This window comes from Camelus dromedarius, chromosome 33 (genome assembly GCF_036321535.1).
Source record: "Camelus dromedarius isolate mCamDro1 chromosome 33, mCamDro1.pat, whole genome shotgun sequence".
Classification (NCBI taxonomy): Eukaryota; Metazoa; Chordata; class Mammalia; order Artiodactyla; family Camelidae; genus Camelus; species Camelus dromedarius.
In genome coordinates, this window is record NC_087468.1 from 11497377 (window position 1) to 11517105 (window position 19729).

The 19729-nt window shown below is 54.0% G+C and overlaps 2 protein-coding genes across 2 annotated transcripts; both read left to right on the forward strand.

The window, feature by feature from the left end:
* Nucleotides 1-257: 257 nt before the first annotated feature.
* On the forward strand, nucleotides 258-2696 carry DUSP2 (dual specificity phosphatase 2). Its single transcript, XM_031441200.2, has 4 exons — nucleotides 258-774; nucleotides 888-1009; nucleotides 1470-1689; nucleotides 1807-2696. Exons 1-4 carry the CDS (start codon nucleotides 387-389, stop codon nucleotides 2019-2021), a joined length of 945 nt encoding a protein of 314 aa, XP_031297060.2. The 5' UTR covers nucleotides 258-386; the 3' UTR covers nucleotides 2022-2696.
* Nucleotides 2697-4989: 2293 nt separating this feature from the next.
* ASTL (astacin like metalloendopeptidase) lies at nucleotides 4990-19489 on the forward strand. Its single transcript, XM_064481709.1, has 9 exons — nucleotides 4990-4993; nucleotides 5940-6218; nucleotides 7862-7923; nucleotides 9138-9228; nucleotides 9678-9795; nucleotides 10520-10701; nucleotides 13273-13354; nucleotides 13447-13601; nucleotides 18108-19489. The coding sequence occupies exons 1-9, from the start codon at nucleotides 4990-4992 to the stop codon at nucleotides 18599-18601; spliced, it is 1467 nt and encodes a 488-aa protein (XP_064337779.1). The 3' UTR covers nucleotides 18602-19489.
* The last annotated feature ends 240 nt before the right edge of the window (nucleotides 19490-19729 follow it).

A 19729-nucleotide genomic window follows, 5' to 3' on the forward strand; every position in this document is an offset into this window, starting at 1 on the left:
GCCCTGGGGGGCAAAAGTGGGAGGGAGGCGTTTGGGCAAACACCTTGCCTGCAAAGCTGGCCCCCAGCTTCCTCTCCCAGCGCACCCCTCCCCCGAGCCGGCCCCAGTCCCGGGCCGCCCAGCCTGCGCCACGCGCGAGGCCGCGGGGGCGGCGCCGGCGCCGGCGTCGGCGCCTTCCTGCTCTGCCCTTGTATGGTGACCCGGGAGGCCGGCCCACGGGTACTTAAGCCCCCGCGCTGGAGAGAGCCCAGCAGACAGCTCAGTCAGCGCGGCCGCCGCGAGGTCCCGGGGCGTGCGCGGGGAGAGGGGGAAGGAGAGGAAGAAGAGCGGGGAGAAGGGGAAGGAGAGGAAGAGCGGGAGAGAAGGCTGCCCCGAGGCTGGCCGACATGGGGCTGGAGGCGGCGCGCGAGCTGGACTGCACGGCGCTGGGCGCGCTGCTGCGGGAGCCGCGGGAGGCCGAGCGCACGCTGCTGCTCGACTGCCGCCCCTTCCTGGCCTTCTGCCGCCGCCACGTGCGCGCTGCGCGGCCGGTGCCCTGGAACGCGCTGCTGCGGCGCCGCGCGCGCGGCCCCCCCGCCGCCGCCCTCGCCTGCCTGCTGCCCGACCGCGCGCTGCGGGCGCGCCTGGCCCGCGGGGAGCTGGCGAGGGCTGTGGTGCTGGACGAGGGCAGCGCCTCGGTGGCCGAGCTCCCGCCCGACGGCCCGGCCCACGCGCTGCTCGCCGCGCTGCTGCACGAGACCCGCGCCGGGCCCACCGCCGTGTGCTTCTTGCCAGGTGAGCGCCGGCCCCGCTGGCGACCCCCCGCCCGCGTTCCCCCGCCCGCTGCCGCCCTGTCCCCGACCCCAGCCGGGCCCTCCCGGTTAACCGTGCCCTGGCCCTCTCTGCAGGAGGCTTCGATCGCTTCCAGGCTTGCTGCCCCGATCTGTGCTCTGAGTCCCCCGTCCCAGCGATGCCGTCTACTGGGGCCGAAAACAGCTGCTCCGACCCCAGGGTTCCCTTGTATGACCAGGTGAGTTGAGATCAGGGCTCCTTGTCATTGTCCCGCTGACCCCACCATGCAGGGTAGGCACCTCTGGGGAAAGAGCCTAACGTTTGTGGATGCAGGATGTCCATATCCACACTCGTGTGTGTGTGTGTGTGTGTGTGTGTGTGTGTGTGTGTGTGTGTGTGTGTGTCCATCCCCAAATGGCAGAGCACACCTTTGTGTGTGCCTGTCAGGGGTTGCTCATGTGTGCTTTTGTGGGTCTGTGTCCTGTGAGCCACATATTTTGGGGCTTGAGGAGGACGTGTGTGTGTGAGTGTCTCTGCGTGTCCCCTTGTGTCCCCATATTCCCGAGTCTGATCCCTGCTCAGGACTGGCTAAGGGCTCCTCTTTCCGGGGCCAGTCCATCACACCCCTGCCCCTTGGTGCTCAGGCCCTCCAGGCCTGGGACGAGACCTCACCACCGCCCCTTCCTCTCTGCCTCCAGGGTGGCCCCGTGGAGATCTTGCCCTATCTGTTCCTGGGCAGCTGCAGCCACTCATCCGACCTACAGGGCCTTCGGGCTTGCGGCATCACAGCCGTCCTCAACGTCTCGGCCAGCTGCCCCAACCACTTTGAGGGCCTGTTGCGCTACAAGAGCATCCCGGTGGAGGACAACCAGATGGTGGAGATCAGTGCCTGGTTCCAGGAGGCCATCGGCTTCATCGGTAAGAGGCGGGCCTCAGTCCCAGGACCTGGTGGGGCCCCAGGGGAGGAGGCTGAGGCACCTGTCTCCTCCCTGCCCACCTTCCCGCCTGACTCACTCTCCCCCACTGCCCTTGCAGACTCGGTGAAGAACAGCGGAGGCCGGGTGCTGGTGCACTGCCAGGCGGGCATCTCGCGCTCTGCCACCATCTGCCTTGCGTACCTGATACAGAGCCGCCGCGTGCGGCTGGACGAGGCCTTCGACTTTGTTAAGCAACGCCGGGGAGTCATCTCCCCCAACTTCAGTTTCATGGGGCAGCTGCTACAGTTTGAGACGCAAGTGCTGTGTCACTGAAGCTGGGCCCCACCATGCTGGCCCCCCAGGGCTGAGGCACTGCCTGATTCCTGGGCGTGGCAGACTGGGGGCAGCTGGGGTCCCAGTCCCCCACTGTCCCCCTCATCTCAGGGAGAGCGATCCCTTCCTTGGAGTTTGAAAAGCCCCCAGATGGGGGCGCTGGGAATGCAGAGATGCTGGACTTTCTCACCTGGTGCTCTTCTGCTTAGGAGTTTGAGGGCTTACCCTCAGTCCTCATTTCAGAAGGAGAATGGGGGACATTTGTGCCCTGCGACCCTGTCCTCTGGCAGAAGCTAACTGGACTCTACACTCAGGGACTCTCGTTGGCCCCACCTCCATGTTGGAGCCCTTGGCAGCCTGAGGGCTCCAAGGAACAAGCTGTGACAACCAGGAGCCCTGTCTGGGGAGTGGTCCACCCCGGGGCCTGGAGCCTGAGCCCTGTGCTGGGGCTTGGGGAAGTGATGTGGATGCTGTGTCCGGACCTCTTGTTTGTGTGTGTGCGCAAGTGTTTCACGCCTTTGTTGGCGCTGGAAAGTTATTTGTGTTCAACTGACATTTAACACTCCCTCCCCCACTTCCTCCCAGCCCTGTGGGCGGGGGTTGGAAACTTAGCACTTTATATTTATACGGAACATTGAGGATGTGTCAATAAAATATTGTTTTGTTTAAAAAGAATTTGTCAAGTGTCTGATCTCAAGTCAGTGCCTAGGAATGTGCTCAAAAGCTGTTTTTTCATCAGACCTCACATTCCCTTGGGTGGCCGGGTCTGGGAGATGGAAGGAGGGAAGTGCAGGGGTGACTTCCTCTCCTGGCCCTGGTCCCCATGCGGGTGTCCCTTCCCAGGCAGCCTTCTGAATCCAGAGCTGAAAGCAGTGGTTTCTGGGAGACTGGCTCCAGCCTTATTCCAGTAAATGGCTTTGGTCCCGGAGGGAGAAGACTGTGTCTACCATTCAGAGCTGGACCCAGCACTGCCCTGGTCAGAAGGTCCATCTTCCTTTTTGGAGCATGTGGATGTGCGTGTGTGCGTGCGTGACCGTCTGTGGCTGTTCCTGTGGGTGTTGGTGTCTGCTCTTGGTCTGCACACACACGTGTTCCTACATACCTGCGTGTGTCTGTGCGTGTGCCCATGGGTGGGTGGGTGTGGCTCTCTGGAGCTGTGTGCCTGGCACAGGACGGTGCTGTCTGGGGAGACCTGAGGCACAGGCCCAGCCCCAGCCAGTAGCAGAGGGCGCTGAGACCACTGAGGGCAGCCCTGCCAGAGCCGGTCCTGCTTCAGTCTTCACTCTGACGCTCCTGGCCAGGAGCAGTGTCATCTGGCTAACTGTATTTTGTCCTTCCAAACTCAGTGCCAGGGTCATCCCTGCGGAATGCTGTCTCTTACTTGGGCACTCTGAGTGCCCGGCAGGGTACACCTGAGTGTACGGGTAGTGGAGTTTGCCAGGGGGCCACTTTGACTTAACCTTGCTCGATCTCAGTTTCCTGGTCTGTAAATGAGGTTTTATCATCAGCCCCCACCTCTTAGGGTGGTAGCGAGACTTAACACAAGTCAAGGCTTAGCCCAGCACCTGCGCATAGTAGATGCCCAGGAAACGTTAACTACTGACAGCCCCAGGAGCCAGGGTTTTCAGGTGTGCAGCTGTGCACCTCAACCAGCCTGGACCCTCGTGAGGGCAGGGTCTGTGGTCTGCTCAGCCCTGTGCCTGGAGTTGGGCGCAGGTGGGCACTGGCTCCATGGGGCTGAATGAGGGGTGAAGCCTGCCCTGCTGTGCCCTGTTCCCTCTGCTCTCTGGGGGAGGGTGAGGCGCAGAGCTGGGGTTGCTATCAGGGCTTCTGTTGGACGCCCAGCTCGGGGTGGGTGGGGGGCATCTGAGGCCCTGAGTTGTGCAGGCCTTCCTGCCGCCTTGCTCCTTCTCACACACAGCAGGCCTGGTGGCTGCGGCCCCTCCCCACCCCTGCCCCATCCCTTCCTATTTCAGCCTCACCCCACCCCACCCCACCCCACCCCACCCGCATTTTTTAAGTTCATCTTTCCAACAAACTGCATTTCTTTCTCTTCCTTCCTTTTAATTTATTAAAATTTTAAAAATTGTGGTTAAAAAATGTAACAAAATATACCACCTTTACTATTTTTTCTTTTTAAGACTTTGTTTTTTGGTTTTTCTTTTTTTGTATTTTTAAAAGTTTTTCTCATCTTTGCTACCTTTATGTGTGCACCTCAGTAATGTTAAGCGTGTTCAATCACATTGTTGTGCAGCCGGTCTCCAGAACTTTTCCATCTTGGGAAACTGACACTCTGTCCCCATTAAACAACAGCTCCCCATTTCCCTCTCCTGTAGCTCCTGGCGACCACCACTCTACCGTCTGTCTCTGAATCTGACTACCCCAGAGATCCCATGTAAGTGGAATCATACACTATTCTGCGGGGATTGGCCTATTTCACTTGGCATAATGTCCTCAAGACAAACTGCATTTCTTTCTTTTCCTTGTTTTTTTTGGTGGGGGGAGGTGATTAGGTTTATTTATTTATTTTTAGAGGAGGTGCTTGGGATTGAACCCAGGACCTTGTGTATGTTAAGCACTCGCTCTACCACTTGAGCTATACCCTCCTCCCTTAGTTAAGACTCTGTTTCTCTACCCAAGCAGGGTGATTATTATGGTGATTATTCCACATTGCACTCATCTGAAGCAGCTCAGCTCCATCCATCCTTACAGATGTTAACACCCCACCGGGTAGCTGGGGCATCTGTCTTCGTCATGTTCTCCCTATGATTCTAACTCCTATCTTTTTGAAGAAACGCTGGGTTCCCGGCACTGCAGGATGCTGAGTGACCTTGGCCCTGTATACAGGGCATTGGTGCGGGCGCATCCCCAAATCCTGCACCTCCAGGATTCAAACCCAGGTGGGCCCCTTGGTGACCAAGCTCTGATGAGGGGCCTCTTGAGAGACCAAGGGGTACAGAGGAGGAGTATGGGTAAGGCGATTAAGTTTCTGAATCTGTGAAATGGGGATGAATGCCGATTTTGCACAGCTGATATGGGGGTGACAGGGGCAGCATCTGTGTGAGGGTCTAGGTATCCAGAAGTTCCCTTTTTCCACCTGGCAGGCTTCTCTGGGGACGCTGGTGACACCCCATGTTCAGTTTGTGAGTTTTCACTGATTCCTGCCCTTGTGATTGCCCACGTTCCCATATGTGTATGAGAAAGGCTTATAAAAACGTAGTGACTTTTTCCTCCTTCCACAGTTAGACGGGGGGCGCCTCAGGGTCTCAGGCAGTTCATCTGGGCACACAGCAGGGGCAAGAAAGGGGGATGGGGGATGAAGTTCCTCTCAGCACCTGTCACCCTTCTGCGATGTTTCTCTGCCCCCTGGTGGTAGGAGGAGATCTGAGAAAGGCACATCCCCAACTGGGACCCCCACCCCTTTGCCACAGTGCCTTGTGCCCTGCTTCTCCCTGCCCTCTCACCCACTTCAGCCAGGCCAGGAAGGATCTGACCAGGGTCCAGAAGGCTCGGGCTGGGCTGGGCTGGGCTGGGGGTGGGGCACAGGTAGGGCGGGCAGGGCTGCACGTGGAGTTGGTTGGGGCAGGTGGGAGCGGGTGGAGCTGGTTGGGGATGGGATGCAGGTGGGGGCTGGAGAAGCTGCTATTTAAGGAGGTGTGGGGGTTGGTCCTAAGCCTGCAATTCGGCGGCCTTGTCTCGCGGGAGTTCATGCCCCTCCTGGCTGCGGGGCCAGCAGAGCCCAATACCAGCAGAATGGACAGGGGGGGCCTCTGGCCTTGGGTGCTGGCTCTGCTTTTTTTGCCAGGTAAGCAGGTTGCCTTACCTTCCTGCCTTCCTCCGTCCTCATTTTTGGGGAGGCTGCCTTTTGGAACCCAGTCTTGGTCCTGCTAAGGGAGCGCTGAAGGGGAGGCCAGCCAGGCTCCCAGGACTCCTTCCTGGAAGCCAACCTTTGTAAGGGGGCTGGGTCTTTCGATCTGACACCTGACACCCACCCCACCCCGTGTCCTGTCCTCCTGAGTCACCATTGGGGGCACTTTGGCCATCGTGTGTTTGCACCCGTGTCTGGGCCAGGTTTGATCCTAGGAGCACCCTCAGCCTCTGGCTGCCCAGGAGCCTGTGAGACCAGATTGTCAGAAGGCCTCACCCCTGAGGAAACCCAGACATCCTGGGACAAGGACATCCCTGCGATTAACCAAGGTGAGGGCACTGTGTCTTCTCGTGGGGTGAGGGGTATGATGCTGTCCATGTAATGTGTGAAGACCGTGCTGGACGTTCAGACAAGTAGGAAAAGCTGGGAGGAATCATGCCAGCTCACTCGGTGGGTCTAGGGAGGAGTACTTCTATGGGCAACTTCTTAAGTCTTTTTTCTTTCTGTATCTTCTCTGCTGGGTGGTTTTTTTTAATAAGAAGTGGGAAGAGCAGCGGCTTTTAAAAAAGTGGCCGGTAAAAGCGTGGGGCTCCCCACATCTGGTGTTGAGCGGAGTCATTAGTGGTGGTTTGGAAGCCTGCCCGCCACCTGGTGCAGGATGACCTGCAGGTTGAGGCGCTGGGGGTCCAGAGGCAAGGAAGCGTGAGTCTCAGGCCTCCCGGTCTGGGGATTTCGGCTGAAGAGGGAGAACTTGTAGACAGCCCGGGACAAAGCTGGTAGAAACAGACATTGGCGTTCAGATGTGGGAGCTGAAGTGCTGGGTGAATGGGAATCTGCCTGGTGCGGTAGCCACATGGGTTCCACCCCCTCTTCCCCTGTGAGCAGGGCAGTGAGTCACCTTTTGGTCACTGGGTCTGGTTCTGGCCGTCTCAGACCCATCTGAGGCTTCCCTGGCATTGCTCTTCAGCTGCCGTGGAGAGCAACGTCACCTCGGGCTGCCGGCAGCCAACTGCCCGCGAGCCTAGTGTGTGAATGGTCGTGCTGCCCTTGACCGGGAGGCACACACCACCCTCAGCTGCTGGCAATGTTGGCTGCTGGTACCTCGCAGCTGGGAAGCTACTCCGTCCTCTGCCCAGGGCGGCCCAGCCAGAGTGACTCATACCGGACGTGGGTCTGGCCCCTTGCCTCAGGGAGGGACAAGCCTGCAGTGCCACGTGCGGTCCTGAGCTCCCGTGGGGCCAGGCTGAGGCTGCACCCCAGCTGAGCCTCCCCAGAGCCCCCTAGCTCTCCCGGCTCCCGCCAGGAATCACCTGCACGTGGCCACCCCCCACCCCAGGCTCAGGGTCCACTTCCAGGGAACCCAGCATAAGTGCTCCTCGAGATGCCAGGCACTCTTCTAAAATCCCTCGTGGGGCTGAGGAGAGGGTTGCCAGCTGTGGCAGAAAACGAGGGTGGAAGGAGAAGAAGCTGGGGGAGGGGAGAGGGGAGAAGGGGTCAGAGGGGAGGGAGATGGGGGCCCGCAAGAGCCAGGGCTTGCCCTCCCCTGGCGGTGCGGGCTAGAGTTTGTGTCATTTGCCACTGTAAGAGTCCAGAGAATGACACAGGTGGGTAGGGGGGGAGGTGGGACAGGAGAGCCCAGCGCATGTTCTGAGAAGTGTGGCTTAGGCTGGAGTGGAGGATGGAGGCAGCTTCCTGAGAGCAGAGGGCCTCAAACACAGGAGGCAGGAGCGGGACTGGACTATATGGGTCGTGGGGGAAGTGCCCTGTCTGAGCAGGCTGAGAAGTGTCACGCACACTTGTGGAGTGGGACTCACACAGCCTCAGTGCCCAGGGGAGCTCTAGCTCCAGAGTCCGAGGAAGGACAGACCCTGGGGTTCATTGGCCTGGCAGCCGAGGCCTCTGCTGGGCCTGTCCTAGAGCATGTTCTGGGAGACGTGGGCCCGCGCACTTCCCCCCTGCCCTCCCTTCCCAGGGCTCATCCCAGAGGAAGCTCCAGAGAACAGCTTTCTCCTCGAGGGGGACATCCTCCGGCCGGTGAGTGTGAGCGTGCACACGGGTGTAAATAACCTCACAGGTAGTGTCAGAGGCCTTTGAGCCCACCCTTTGGTGTCATGAGTGTGACGTGGGAGGGGTCCATCCATCTTTGTTGCTCACAACTTGATAGATACCTCTTCTTGCAAGAGTCAGAGTGAATGTCCTGTTAGAAATGAGCCAGCCTAATGGTGATGGTGGTAGCAGTCAGCCTAGGAGGTCTTCCTGTAGGAGGGGGTTTGAAACTTCAAATTCCAGCTTGTTACCCTGCCTGGGGGAGGTGCTGAGGAAGTGCTGGGACAAAGGAAGAGATGAGCACAGGTTGGCAGAGTGGCCAGTGGGGCCATAGGGAGGTGTTTGTGGTAAACATCGGGGTTGGTAGTGATGGTTGGGGAACACAGAACAAGGAGTAATGCAGGAACCATCCTGGCTCGGGGTGAGAGGTGGAGTTAGAAAGGGAGAAGGCTAGATGGGAATCGGGGTGACTGGCAGTGCCATCTTTTAGGAGGCTGGAGATGGCAGGGGGCTCGTCAACAGGACAGTGACCTGGCGAGAACAAGACTGCTGTACCACTTTGGAGGCTGCCCACTGATGGTGCAGCGTGAGGCCGGGCTGGAGAGCCAAAGGCCAGCCCTGGGGCAGGGCAAGGCCCCTGGTCCCCATTAGCCAGTGAGTGTCGGGGTAAAAGCAGAATCCAGTAAGACCTTTGGTAGCCAGTGGGGCAGGACGTGCTAGGGTGCTGTGAAGCCTATGCTTCAAAAGGTTTTGTTGGCAGAAGAATAAAGGAGTTGCCAAGGTCAGGAGAGGACCGTATCCCCATCTTCCTCCCCCCTGCACATGCTGGGGAGCTTGGCCGGCTGCCACGCTCCAGGAGAGGTGGAGTGGGGCTTCTGGTGGGGCTTCCCTTCTGCATTGGGCCTCTTGGGGTGCCGGGAATCCTAGCCAGCCTCTTCAGGGATGAATATTTTGTCTTGTGTATCTGCTTGATAGAAGTTGCAAGTTCTGTATCACCTATGAGAAAGGGTTGTGCTGTGCATGGTAACTCCCAGAGCGGGCCCGCTGACTTCCCTCGCTGCCATCCTATTGCTAATGACCAGCCACCCTCTGTACCTGGGCCTGCTTCTCACATCCTTAGGGCTCCTGTGGCCTGAGGTGGGGCACCTTTAGGGGCTGGAAGCTTGGCTGGCCTGGGTCCCTGAGCTGCCCTCTCTCCTCAGAGTCCCTTCCGGCTGTTCTCGGCCACCAACGACAAGTGGCCCAAGAGTGCGGGCATCGTGGAGATCCCCTTCCTGCTCTCCAGCAAGTATGGTGAGTGAGCCCACACTCCCGACCCAGGAGCTGAGGGCCTTCTTCCCTGCGCCAGCCCCCGCTCCACACGCAACCTGGGCTTTTTTGCCCTCTTTCCGTGCATCCCCTCACCCCTCCACCACCATCACCCACAAGCCCTCTCTACCCCTGAGGGCCTCCTGAGCTGGGAGGTTGCGATCCTGGAGGAGCTGATGGAGAAGGTACACGTAGGGACTGTCTGATCCATTTTGAGACCAAATGGTCCGGAGGACAGTGACCTGCTGCTCAAGGTCACACAGCCAGGGTTTGTCTGGAGTCCTGCTTTCTTCTCCCAACACTATGATGCCCTTACCTGACATTTCATTTTGGGAGAGCGATCTGAAGCTTGGTTTCCTGCCCGAGTACAGACTTCCAAGGGGCCATGAGGGCTGGGGGCTTGGCTGGGGCTCGAGCCAGGATGTCTCCTCCAGATAAGCCCAGCCGCCAAGTCATCCTGGAGGCATTTGCTGAGTTTGAACGCTTCACGTGCATCAGGTTTGTCCCCTACGAGGGCCAGAGGGACTTCATTTCCATCGTCCCCATGTCTGGGTAAGTGCTGCTGGGTGCATGTGTGAGTGTGTACATGAGCACATGCAGGCTGAGCGCCTCAGCCGTCTTGAGTTCAGCCTGGAATTAACGAAGCCGTTGTCTAAATGTCTGGGCCTGTCCTCCTTGGTCCCAGAGACCCCTGGCCCATCTGAGCTGGACCTATAAATACTCAGGGCAGAGAGTGGAGGAGAGGAGGTACCTGACCCTCCTTTACAGAACCCTCATCTCCATCTCCCAGGAGATGTGGCGTGGGGAATGGGTGCAGGTTTTATGGGACAGACCTGGCCTCCAATCCCGGTTCCCGGTGCAGGAGCCAGGGGACTCTGGCAAGTCCCTTAACTTCCGAGCCCCTCCTGCCTTGTCTCTGAAATGGGGGTGATGGTAATGCTGATTTCTTAGCTTGTGAAGGGCCTAAGAGAACGTGAGAGCGTTGACTCCGGGCTCCCCACATGGGGATGTTCAGGTAACAAGCTGCTTCCGCCATCCACGTTAGTATTACTTCCCACCAACTCCTTGCAGCACAGGCTGGAAGTGGGGCTCCAGTACACCCTCTTCACAGAAGGCCAGGCAGTGAAGAGACTGGGGAACAGCAAGCCCAGGACTGGAGTTGGGATGGGGCCTCCCTGTGGTGCTCATTGTCCCTGGTCTTGGGAGGAGGGGCAAGGGGCCCAGGCCTGCTGACCCTCTGGGCTGGTGCCCACCCAGCGCTCTCACGGCCCTGCAGGTGCTTCTCTAGCATAGGACGCAGTGGAGGGATGCAGGTGGTATCCCTGGCACCCAGCTGTCTCCAGAGGGGCCGGGGCATTGTCCTGCATGAGCTCATGCACGTGCTGGGCTTCTGGCATGAGCATTCGCGGGCCGACCGGGACCGCTACATCCGCGTGAATTGGAACGAGATCCTCCCAGGTGAGCCAGGTCAGGCCGGGGTGGGAGTCCTGGAGGGGAGAGGGCGCAGGCACGTGCCAGGCCTGAGGAGTTGCCTGGCTACTGCAAGAGGTTGTCCATCTTCCCCACTAGCTGCCTGTCTCCCATGGGAAAGGTGGGGTTCCTGCTTCCCTCTGAGACCTGGACAGTGGTCCAGAAGCTACTGCTCTGGGCCCTGAGCCTTCGCTGCCCACCCACAGTCACCCTGAGCTAGGGCATCAATTTGCTTTGTGTCTCCCTTCCCTTCCTTTCCCTGACACTGCAGTTTTCTGAGGATGGAGTTGATGGTCTTAGGACTCTTGCTCGTTGTGTACCCATCCAGAAGTCCCTCACGTGCCAGACACTGCTGTGTGGGGTCGGGGAAGGGGCTGTGCTCAGCTGGGGGTGCTGAGCCGAGACAGAAGCCCTGGAGATAGTGGGCTGCGTGTGCCAAGTGCCAGACACAGGAGCTGAGGGCAGTGCTGTAGCGATGCAGTGACTGTGAGATGGGTGCTGATGGGCACACGGGACAGAAAGAACAGGAGACCATGTCCTAAGAGGTGGCAGTGGGAAAGCTGAGGCTGGTCTGGGGAGTGGGCCACTGCACTGGGTGCCAGGGAGCACCAGCTGTGTGCTGGGGATCTGACTCCTGTAATGGTGGCACCCTGCCCTTGGTGGGGTAGGGGGCAGGGACAGCCTGATGTGGAGGTGAGAGGAGCAGTGACAATGGCTTCATGAAGGAAGGAAGCAGAAGGAGGTCCGTAAGGAGTTTGGTTCAGGGACAAGGGAATAGAGTGGGAGGAGTCGGAAAGCTTCCTGTAGGTGGAGGGCTTCTGGTGTGAGCACCTCCGCTGCTGCTGCTGCTGCTGTGGGGGTTTGCCAGGTGAAATGGTTGGGGAGAGTGCCCGAGAGAGACCGGCATGCACAGACGCCACCACCCCAAGAGTGGGATGCCGTGGGGGCAGATGGGTAGCACCTTTCCGTGGGATGCGGGATGGAGACTGAAATTAGAGGTTAGTCTAGGGAAGAGAAGAGGGGGCATAGTGACACCATGTCCTGAAAATAGACCATAATCCTTTAAGGTGCTCACGGAATACCTATAAAAACTTATGACAGCCATAAACTTTAAATTTCAAAAAGCAGAGTTAATACAAATGTTTTGATAATGACGTAAAAAGCAGAAACTAATAACAAATCAAAACAAAAAACTTTCCCACTTGGAAATTTTAAAAAACAACCAACTTTTCTTTTAGCTGTGGAGTTAAAGAAATTACAAGGATTCTTAAAGCATGACAACACATTAGAACCCAGCGGTTCACAGCTAAAGCAATGCTGGGGGAAATGTGCAGACATAGATACTTATGTCAATAAAAATAGGAACCCAATTAAGCATTTCAATCTAAGTTAAGAAAAAATAAATGAAAGCAGGAGGGAATTAGTGAAGGTAAAAGCAGAAACTTGAGTTGGAAAACAAATAGCACCAAATAAATGGAAAAGCTGTTTTGTTGTTTTTTTTTTTAAACAATAAAACAGGTTAAAACCAGCTACCCTAATGGAAAAAATTGCTTAAGAATGAGGAAAAATGGAAACATTTGTATTTAGTTAATATGTTTAGAACAAACTGCTAAAATATTCAAAATAAAGTAATTAACTGTGGGGGTGGGAACTCAGAAGGGGGATGGAATGGGAGATGATGTATCTTTAACATTTCATTTTTGAACCAAATGAATATGTTTCCTAGTCAAAATTATGTTTAACCTGAAGGTCTTTAATAGGAAGAAAGAAGCACTCTGACTGGGCAGGTATTTTAAGCAGGTGATGGGCTATAAAGGGGTAGGGATGCCATTGCAGTGATGAGGAGGCTGCTGGGGACCATGGGTGGGTGTGCAGGTGGCTGGCTGGGCCTGGGGTTTGAGGGAGCAGAGACCGAGGACTCAGCTGTCCTTTCAGAGGCTCACTGTGAAGGGCAGGGGAGAAATCGTGGGAGGGAACCTTGTCCCTCCCAGTCCTGGAGGACCCAAGTGACAAGGAGCAGCAGGTGCTCTGGCCGGTGGGGAAGGGCTGGACTCCACACCTGGGGGGCGGGTGCTGCTGGCCCGAGGCAGGAAGAGCAGGTGGGTTTGCTGCTGGGAGTGGGATGTCCTCACCACAGACGATGGGCTCGCAGGTTTTCTACAGCTGGGCTGGGGAGTAGGCGCGTCATCTTGCGGGTAGGGGGCATCCAGGATGCTCTGAGCAGCATGTGACTTTGGAAGCTGTAGTTCCTACAAAGATAGCCTCACATAAGGTGAGCTGGAGAGGAGAGAGAGGTGGAGAGAAGTTGTAGGAAGTGATGGCGGGCCAGCCACCGAGTCTCTGTGCTTGCTTGTCAGCTGGTGCAGGTCTGGAACCTTCCCAGGGCACCAAGGAGATGGGGGTCAGGGATCAGTACTGGGGGTGGGGAGATGCACATTTGGCTGTAGTCTTGGACCCCCTCAGCTCAGGTAGGTTATAAGTTCCCAGAAATCCCCTATCACTTTTGCTTCCTCCCTACGCCCTCTTCTCCCATCACCAAGGATTTTTTTTTTTTTTCAGGTTTTGAAATCAATTTCATCAAATCTCTGAGCAGCAACATGCTGGTGCCCTATGACTACTCGTCCGTGATGCACTATGGGAGGTGAGGACCCCCCTTCCTTGCTCTCTTCCCTCGGCGCAGCCCTGCCAGCCCCTGCTGTTGTCTGGACTCAGGCCCTGCCTGCTGGGTTCCAGGCTCGCCTTCAGCCGGCGCGGGCTGCCCACCATCACGCCGCTCTGGGCCCCCAGCGCCCACATTGGCCAGCGATGGAACCTGAGCACCTCTGACATCACACGGGTCGTCCGGTTTTATGACTGCAGCTCGAGTGGCCAAGACCCCCGTGGGAAAGGTGAGTGACAAGGGCCAGAGGGATTTGAGGAACCAGAAGAAGTTTCCTGTGTTGAGGTGGTGTTAGCGAGGGTGGAGTAGGTGAGAGATGAGGCTGCAGAGGTGAGCAGGGCGGGATCAGGGGCTCGCCACAAGAGACGCAGGAAAAGCATTTGAAAAAAAGTTACCACTCACAATTATAAAAACTGTTAGCAAATAGAAATCGGTTAAGAAAGTGACCTCTATCTACCAAAAACCCAGAGCAAAAATCATTTTTAATGTCAAAACTTTAAAATCAAGTCCAAGACAAGCTTTTTCCACTGCTGTCCCATCTAGTCAACATTGCAGTGAAAGTCTTAGACATTGTGGTCTGACAAGAAAAAAAGCCAAGCCTGAGGAATGGGAAGGAAGCAAAAACTGTCACTATCCATAGATGATGATTCTACACTGAAAGTAAAAAAAACTCTATAAACAGATTACTAGAACTAATAAGAATTTTTAAAGGTAAATACAATCAATATATAAAAATCAGTTGTATTTCTGTATATTAAAGGTTAGAAAACAGAATTCTTAAAGATACCATTATTATAGCGAAGATCGTAGTCCTAAGGAATAAATCTGACAGAGGTTGTATAAAAACCTCTATAAAAAGAACAGAAGCTCTATAAAAAATTAACTATTAAAATCATTTAAGAATACTTAAATGTATAGAGGTGTATCCGATTAAAAGGAACACAATGCAAAAATAATTCTCTACTGATCTACAGACTCAGTAAATTCCCACTGAAAACCCCAACGCATTTGAAGATCTTGACAAGGTGACTAACATTAACGTTAAAAACATGAAATGCATAATACTAAATAGCCAAGACACTCCTGAAGAAAAAAGTGGAGGGACTGCCCTAGCAGATATGAAGTTACACAGATTATAAAATGTCTCTATATACATGTATAGGGTGTAAATGCATATATTAATATGTACATAAAACGTACAGTATACTAAATGTCTCTGTATAAACATACAGTGTTGCTACAAGGGTAGATAGTTACCCACTGAAACAGAACAGAATCCAGGAATCAGATATCCTACTCAGAAGCAGAAACTTGACAAGGGGACACTGATGTCTGGGAAAGAATAGACTAGACATTAAATGGCTCTAAAACAACTAGTTACCCATTTAAAAAATTCCTAACTTATGCACAGAAATTCCAGATGTATGTAAGACTTACACATAAATAGAAACTTTAAAACTTCTAGAAGAAAATATAGTAAAACATCATCATGACCTTGGAATAGGTAGGATTTCTTAAATAAGACAACATAAACCATAAAACTGGAAAGATTAATAAATCCAACTACATTAATCATAAATACTATTTATTAAATAAGAGTGAAAATACAAGATACAGATCAGAAGAGAATTTTTGTAACGTAATTGTTTTCAAAGTTATATAAAGAACTTTTACACCTTCATAAGAAAAAGACAAACCACAAAGGAGAAAAATGGGCAAAAGACTTAACAAGCAATTCACAGAAGAAACCAAATGAGAAAGACATTGAACCTTATTAGTAATCAAGGATATGCAAATAAAGACCAGGAAATGCAAATAAAGACCATTTTATATACCCTAAATTGGTAAAAATTTAAAAGCCAGATAATACCAAATACTAGTAAGAATATAAAAAATGATAACACTCATACTTTGCTGATAGGAGTATAAATTGCTGTAAGCACTTTGGAAAACAATTTGACGTCTTGGAAAGTTGAAGTGTGTTTGTCCCATGACCCAGAATCCTACTCCCGGGTCTTGCTGCATCTGTGTACCCCTGACTCTAACATACATTAGAGTTGCAATCACTAATCTACACTCTGTCTCTCTAGATTTGCCTACTCTGGACATCTCATATGAATGGATCATACAATATGTGATCTTTTGTGACTGGCTTTTCTCACATGGCATAATGTTTTCAAGGTTCATCTATGTTGTAGCAGGGATCAGTGCAGCTGGCCCCTAAGCAACATGAGCGTTAGAGGTGCTGACTCTCCGTGCAGTCAACTTCGCCTATAACTTAATAGTCAGCCCTCCACATCCATGGATTCAACCAACCATGGAGTACTATGAACAACTTTATTGAAAAGAATCCACGTATAAGTGGACCCATGCAGTTCAAACCCGTGTTGTTCAAGGATCAGCCACCCTTCATTTTTGTTGTCCAACAATATATCATTTTTGTTTATCCATTTATCAGTTGAAAGATATTTGGGTTATTTCTACTTGTTGGCTATTTTGAATAACGGTACTATAGACATTAATGTGTAAGATTTTATTTAGATGCATATTTTCTTCTTCCTTTAGGTATATACTTAGGAGTGGAATTTCTGGGTCCTTTGGTAACTCTATATTTAATTGCAAAATTGTTTTCCAAATTGGCTGCATTATTTTTCATTCCCACCAGCAACGTATGAAGGTTCCAATCTCTCTACACCCTTGCCAACCTATTCTTTGGATTATAACCAACCTAAGTAGGTGTGAAGTGGATCTCATTGTAGTTTTGACTTGTATTCCCCTGATGACTTTGAACATCTCTTTGTTTATTGGCCATCTGTATATCTTCTTTGGAAAAATGTCTGTTCAAATCCTTTGCCCATTTTTCAACTGGACTGTCTTTCTACTGGTGAGTTGCAGGAATTCTTTAAACATTCTAGATACGTGTCCCTTATCAGATACATAATTTAGAAACAGTCTCTCACATTTTATAGGGTTAACTTTCTTGATGTCCTCTGAATGCAAACATTTTCAGTTTTGATGTGATGTCCAACTTACCTGTTTTATCACTGCTTTTGGTGTCACATCTAAGAAGGCTTTGCCTAACTCAAGGTCATGTAGATGTAATCCTGTGTTTCTGGCATGTGACTATCCAGCTCTCGCACCGTTTCTTAGACTATTCTTTCCCATATATAACATCAAGTATTCCATACCCTTTTAAAAATTACAGAATAGGAGATGTGGCAAGAGCTTTGTGGGTAACCACTGGAGAGGTTTGACTAGCATGAGGAATAGAATTGAGGAAGCTAGGAGGGGTCATAGGTCAATGGAAAGTTTACCAAGATGGTAAACTTTCACATTTTGTTTGGATATTGAAATAATGACCCAATGGAGAAGCAGAAATGGATTCAGGGGGCAGAGGAAGAATATCTAGAACATTTGGGGAGGAGCTGAGGAGTTTCCTTGGACCCAATGGGAAGGAAGAAGACAGGAACACATCCAAATTTGCATGTGGATCTTGAGATATGCTGATGAGGGGACTTCAGTCCACAGCTCTGACATAATAAGGTGAGTTCTCTGACCAAGAGGCTGGGGAAAAGGAATGGGCATGAAGGAAAAGGTATGAAGCTGCTGAGTGGAGAGCAGGAGAGGAAACCTGTTACAGATACACGGCAGGGCTCCGGGTGGTGCTGGGCAGCTGGGTGGAGGCGTGGTGTAGGTTAGTGACCTGGTCCTCCAGGACTGGGGTTTTGTAGGCAGTTCGGACAGAGGGGGAGGTGCCTGAGAATGTCTCCAATACAGTGACTGCAACAAGGGCTGTGGAGCCCAAGCCAGGTAAGGAGAATGGTTTGGAAGTGAGGAGGCTGTGGAGCAAGAAGATGGGGCTTGTGGGCTCAGTGGTGCTGAAGGATGGTGATGCTGTGAGCCGGCAGTAAAGGAGGCAGCCATCAGAGGGTGGGCTGCTGGGACTGAGATTTCATAGGAGGTGTTTTCTGGGGGTCTGGGCAGGGAGTGGTCTGTGGAGAAGAGTGACTGGTTGAAGTGTGTCAGCTCAGACCGGTCAGTGTCAGCAGATGGAAGATTGGATTCATCAGGAAGCCTCTGATGCGTGGGCAGGAGTGGTGGGGATCAGAGCAGAACTGAGGGGTGGGGCTGGCCGGCCAGATACCTTGGGCCTGAAACAAAGTCTTACAAAGTAGTTGGTGGCAGCCAGCCACGGTCCAGGAGTGGCAGGGGAGAGACAGCCGGCCCCATCCCACTGATTGCATGGGCCTGACAGCACTCAAGTGTGTGTCCTGCTGATGCCCTGGGTTTGAATGTAGCAGCAGGTGTAGGGCAAGCTCTGGAAGAGGCTCCGGATACAGGGGAGAGGTGACGTGTTGCTGTGCACAGAGCAGCCCCGGGGGGGTTGGATGGCAAGGGCTGCCATTCGAGGTCAGGAGGTTGACCACCAGAGAGGCCAGGGGTGTGGGTGGAAGGTCATAGAAGATCCGAGTGGCCTGACTGTCTGACGGTGACCTCTGGGGCCGAGTGGGGAGGGACTGGGATGGCCCTGTGGTCGTTGTCTCTAAGGGAGAGTTGGGAACTGGGGTCTTGAAGGTAGTGTGCAGTAAGTAGCATGGCAGGGGCATGACGGGTTCTCGGATCCGGAGAGCAAGTTCTATGTCACTGCATAAAGCTGGCGATGGCTCTGGCTCTTACAGCTGCCACACACTGTCCTTCTGTGATTCTGGGACATAACCTGTCTTTCCTGCTCTAGGGTTCCAGGCCCACAGCAATGGGAGGAGCCCCACTCCTGCCTCCAGACCATACCTGCAGCAGCTTCTGAAGGCACTTTTGGTAGAATCCAGGAGCCCTGACCCCAGAGACTTTGGGGCTGAAGGCCAGCATGTTGCCACAGGGCCGGAAGAGAGCCCACGTGTGTGGAAGTCCCCTGCTCTGAGGAATTTTGGGGTGGAGGCTTCTGCAAAGCCACCCCAACCCCCAGCTGCCTCCCTAAGGTCAAGGCCTGGAGTGGGTGTTCCTAGCACCCTTCTGGAGCAGTCCTGGCAGGCCCAAGTGCCAGCTGTCCCCCCAGCCCCATCTCTAGAAGAAGACCAGCTTGTACCCATCCAGGCTGTTCTGGGAAGCCCAGCTCTACCAGGAGCCCGTGCACCTGCAAGTCACTTTGTAAGGACACCTGGAGGTCAAGACTGTGGCTTCTGTCCCCAGGCAGGGATGGCATCCTCTGCCCAGAAGAGCCAGCCCGTGTAAGCCTTGGTCCCTCTGGGCAGCACTCCGTCTGCAGCCCCACTCTGGCTGCCCTGCCTGAGACCCAGGCCAGCCTCTCTCCCTGCCCTTTCCTGTCCCTGGGGACAGCCGGGCCCCCTAGGTCTGTCAGAGGAAGGCAGGCCTCTAGGGGCATGTCTAACTCTGCCTGCTCTCAACTGCTGCCTCAGCCCCGGGGTTGGGGGGTGGGGGGCTCTGGGAACGGGAGAAAAGACTTCTCCAGGGACAGGGAACAAGGCCTCCTGCAGCTGAGGCCCAGCCCCTCCAGCATGGACTAACAGTACTGCCTGGGGGTGGGAGCGACCCCTGGCGGGGACCCTGGGAGCAGCCTCCATTCTTCATGTCTGTGCTGGGAACGTGGTTCTGCAGCCGTAGCCTCCAGCCCGGCTCGCCAGACTTTCAGAATCCAACTTCCTTCTGTGTTGCACAAGGAGATGAAGAGATGGGGGCCCTCCAGGACTGTGGGCAAGAAACTTGGCAAGAATAAAACGGCCCTGAAGTCAGGAACCAAAGCTGCTGTCCACCCTGCATCAGTTTCCAGGGACCTTGTCTCTACCCGCTGCCCCCTCGGTGTCCCCCGCCCCGGGGTCTTGGTCAGAGGGGGCCCTGGAAGGGGCAAAGGGACATGGCGGTCACCCTGCTTGTCTTCTTCAGCCGAGCTCCACTCCTTCAGCTCCTGGCCTCCCTGGCGAGGGCTGTTCCAAGAACAAAGGAATTCCAGGAATGCCAGTGAGCGGGCCAGGAACCCTCCAGCGGTACTGTTCTTGTGGCTGGCTTGCGATGGGGATGTGAGCAGAAGCATGTGCCCTGTCCCTGTGGGGCCAGGTGCCTCAGATGTTTTGGGAGAAGGCAGAAATAAAGTTGGATACTTGCTGCAGGCGTCTAATGCTTACACATGTATTGAATTTGGTGCCAGGCAGGGTCTGTTATAGGCACTGGGAATAACAAGAGGAGCAAGGCAGGGTTTCTATTTTCATGGGGTTTATTTTTATTCAAGGATGGGGATTGGGATGGACAGTAAACAGATAAAATAAGAAAGCATCTGGGATTGGTAAGTGATGGGGGAGAGGGAGCATCTCTACAGGTTGTTGGCATTTCGACTGAGACCTGAAT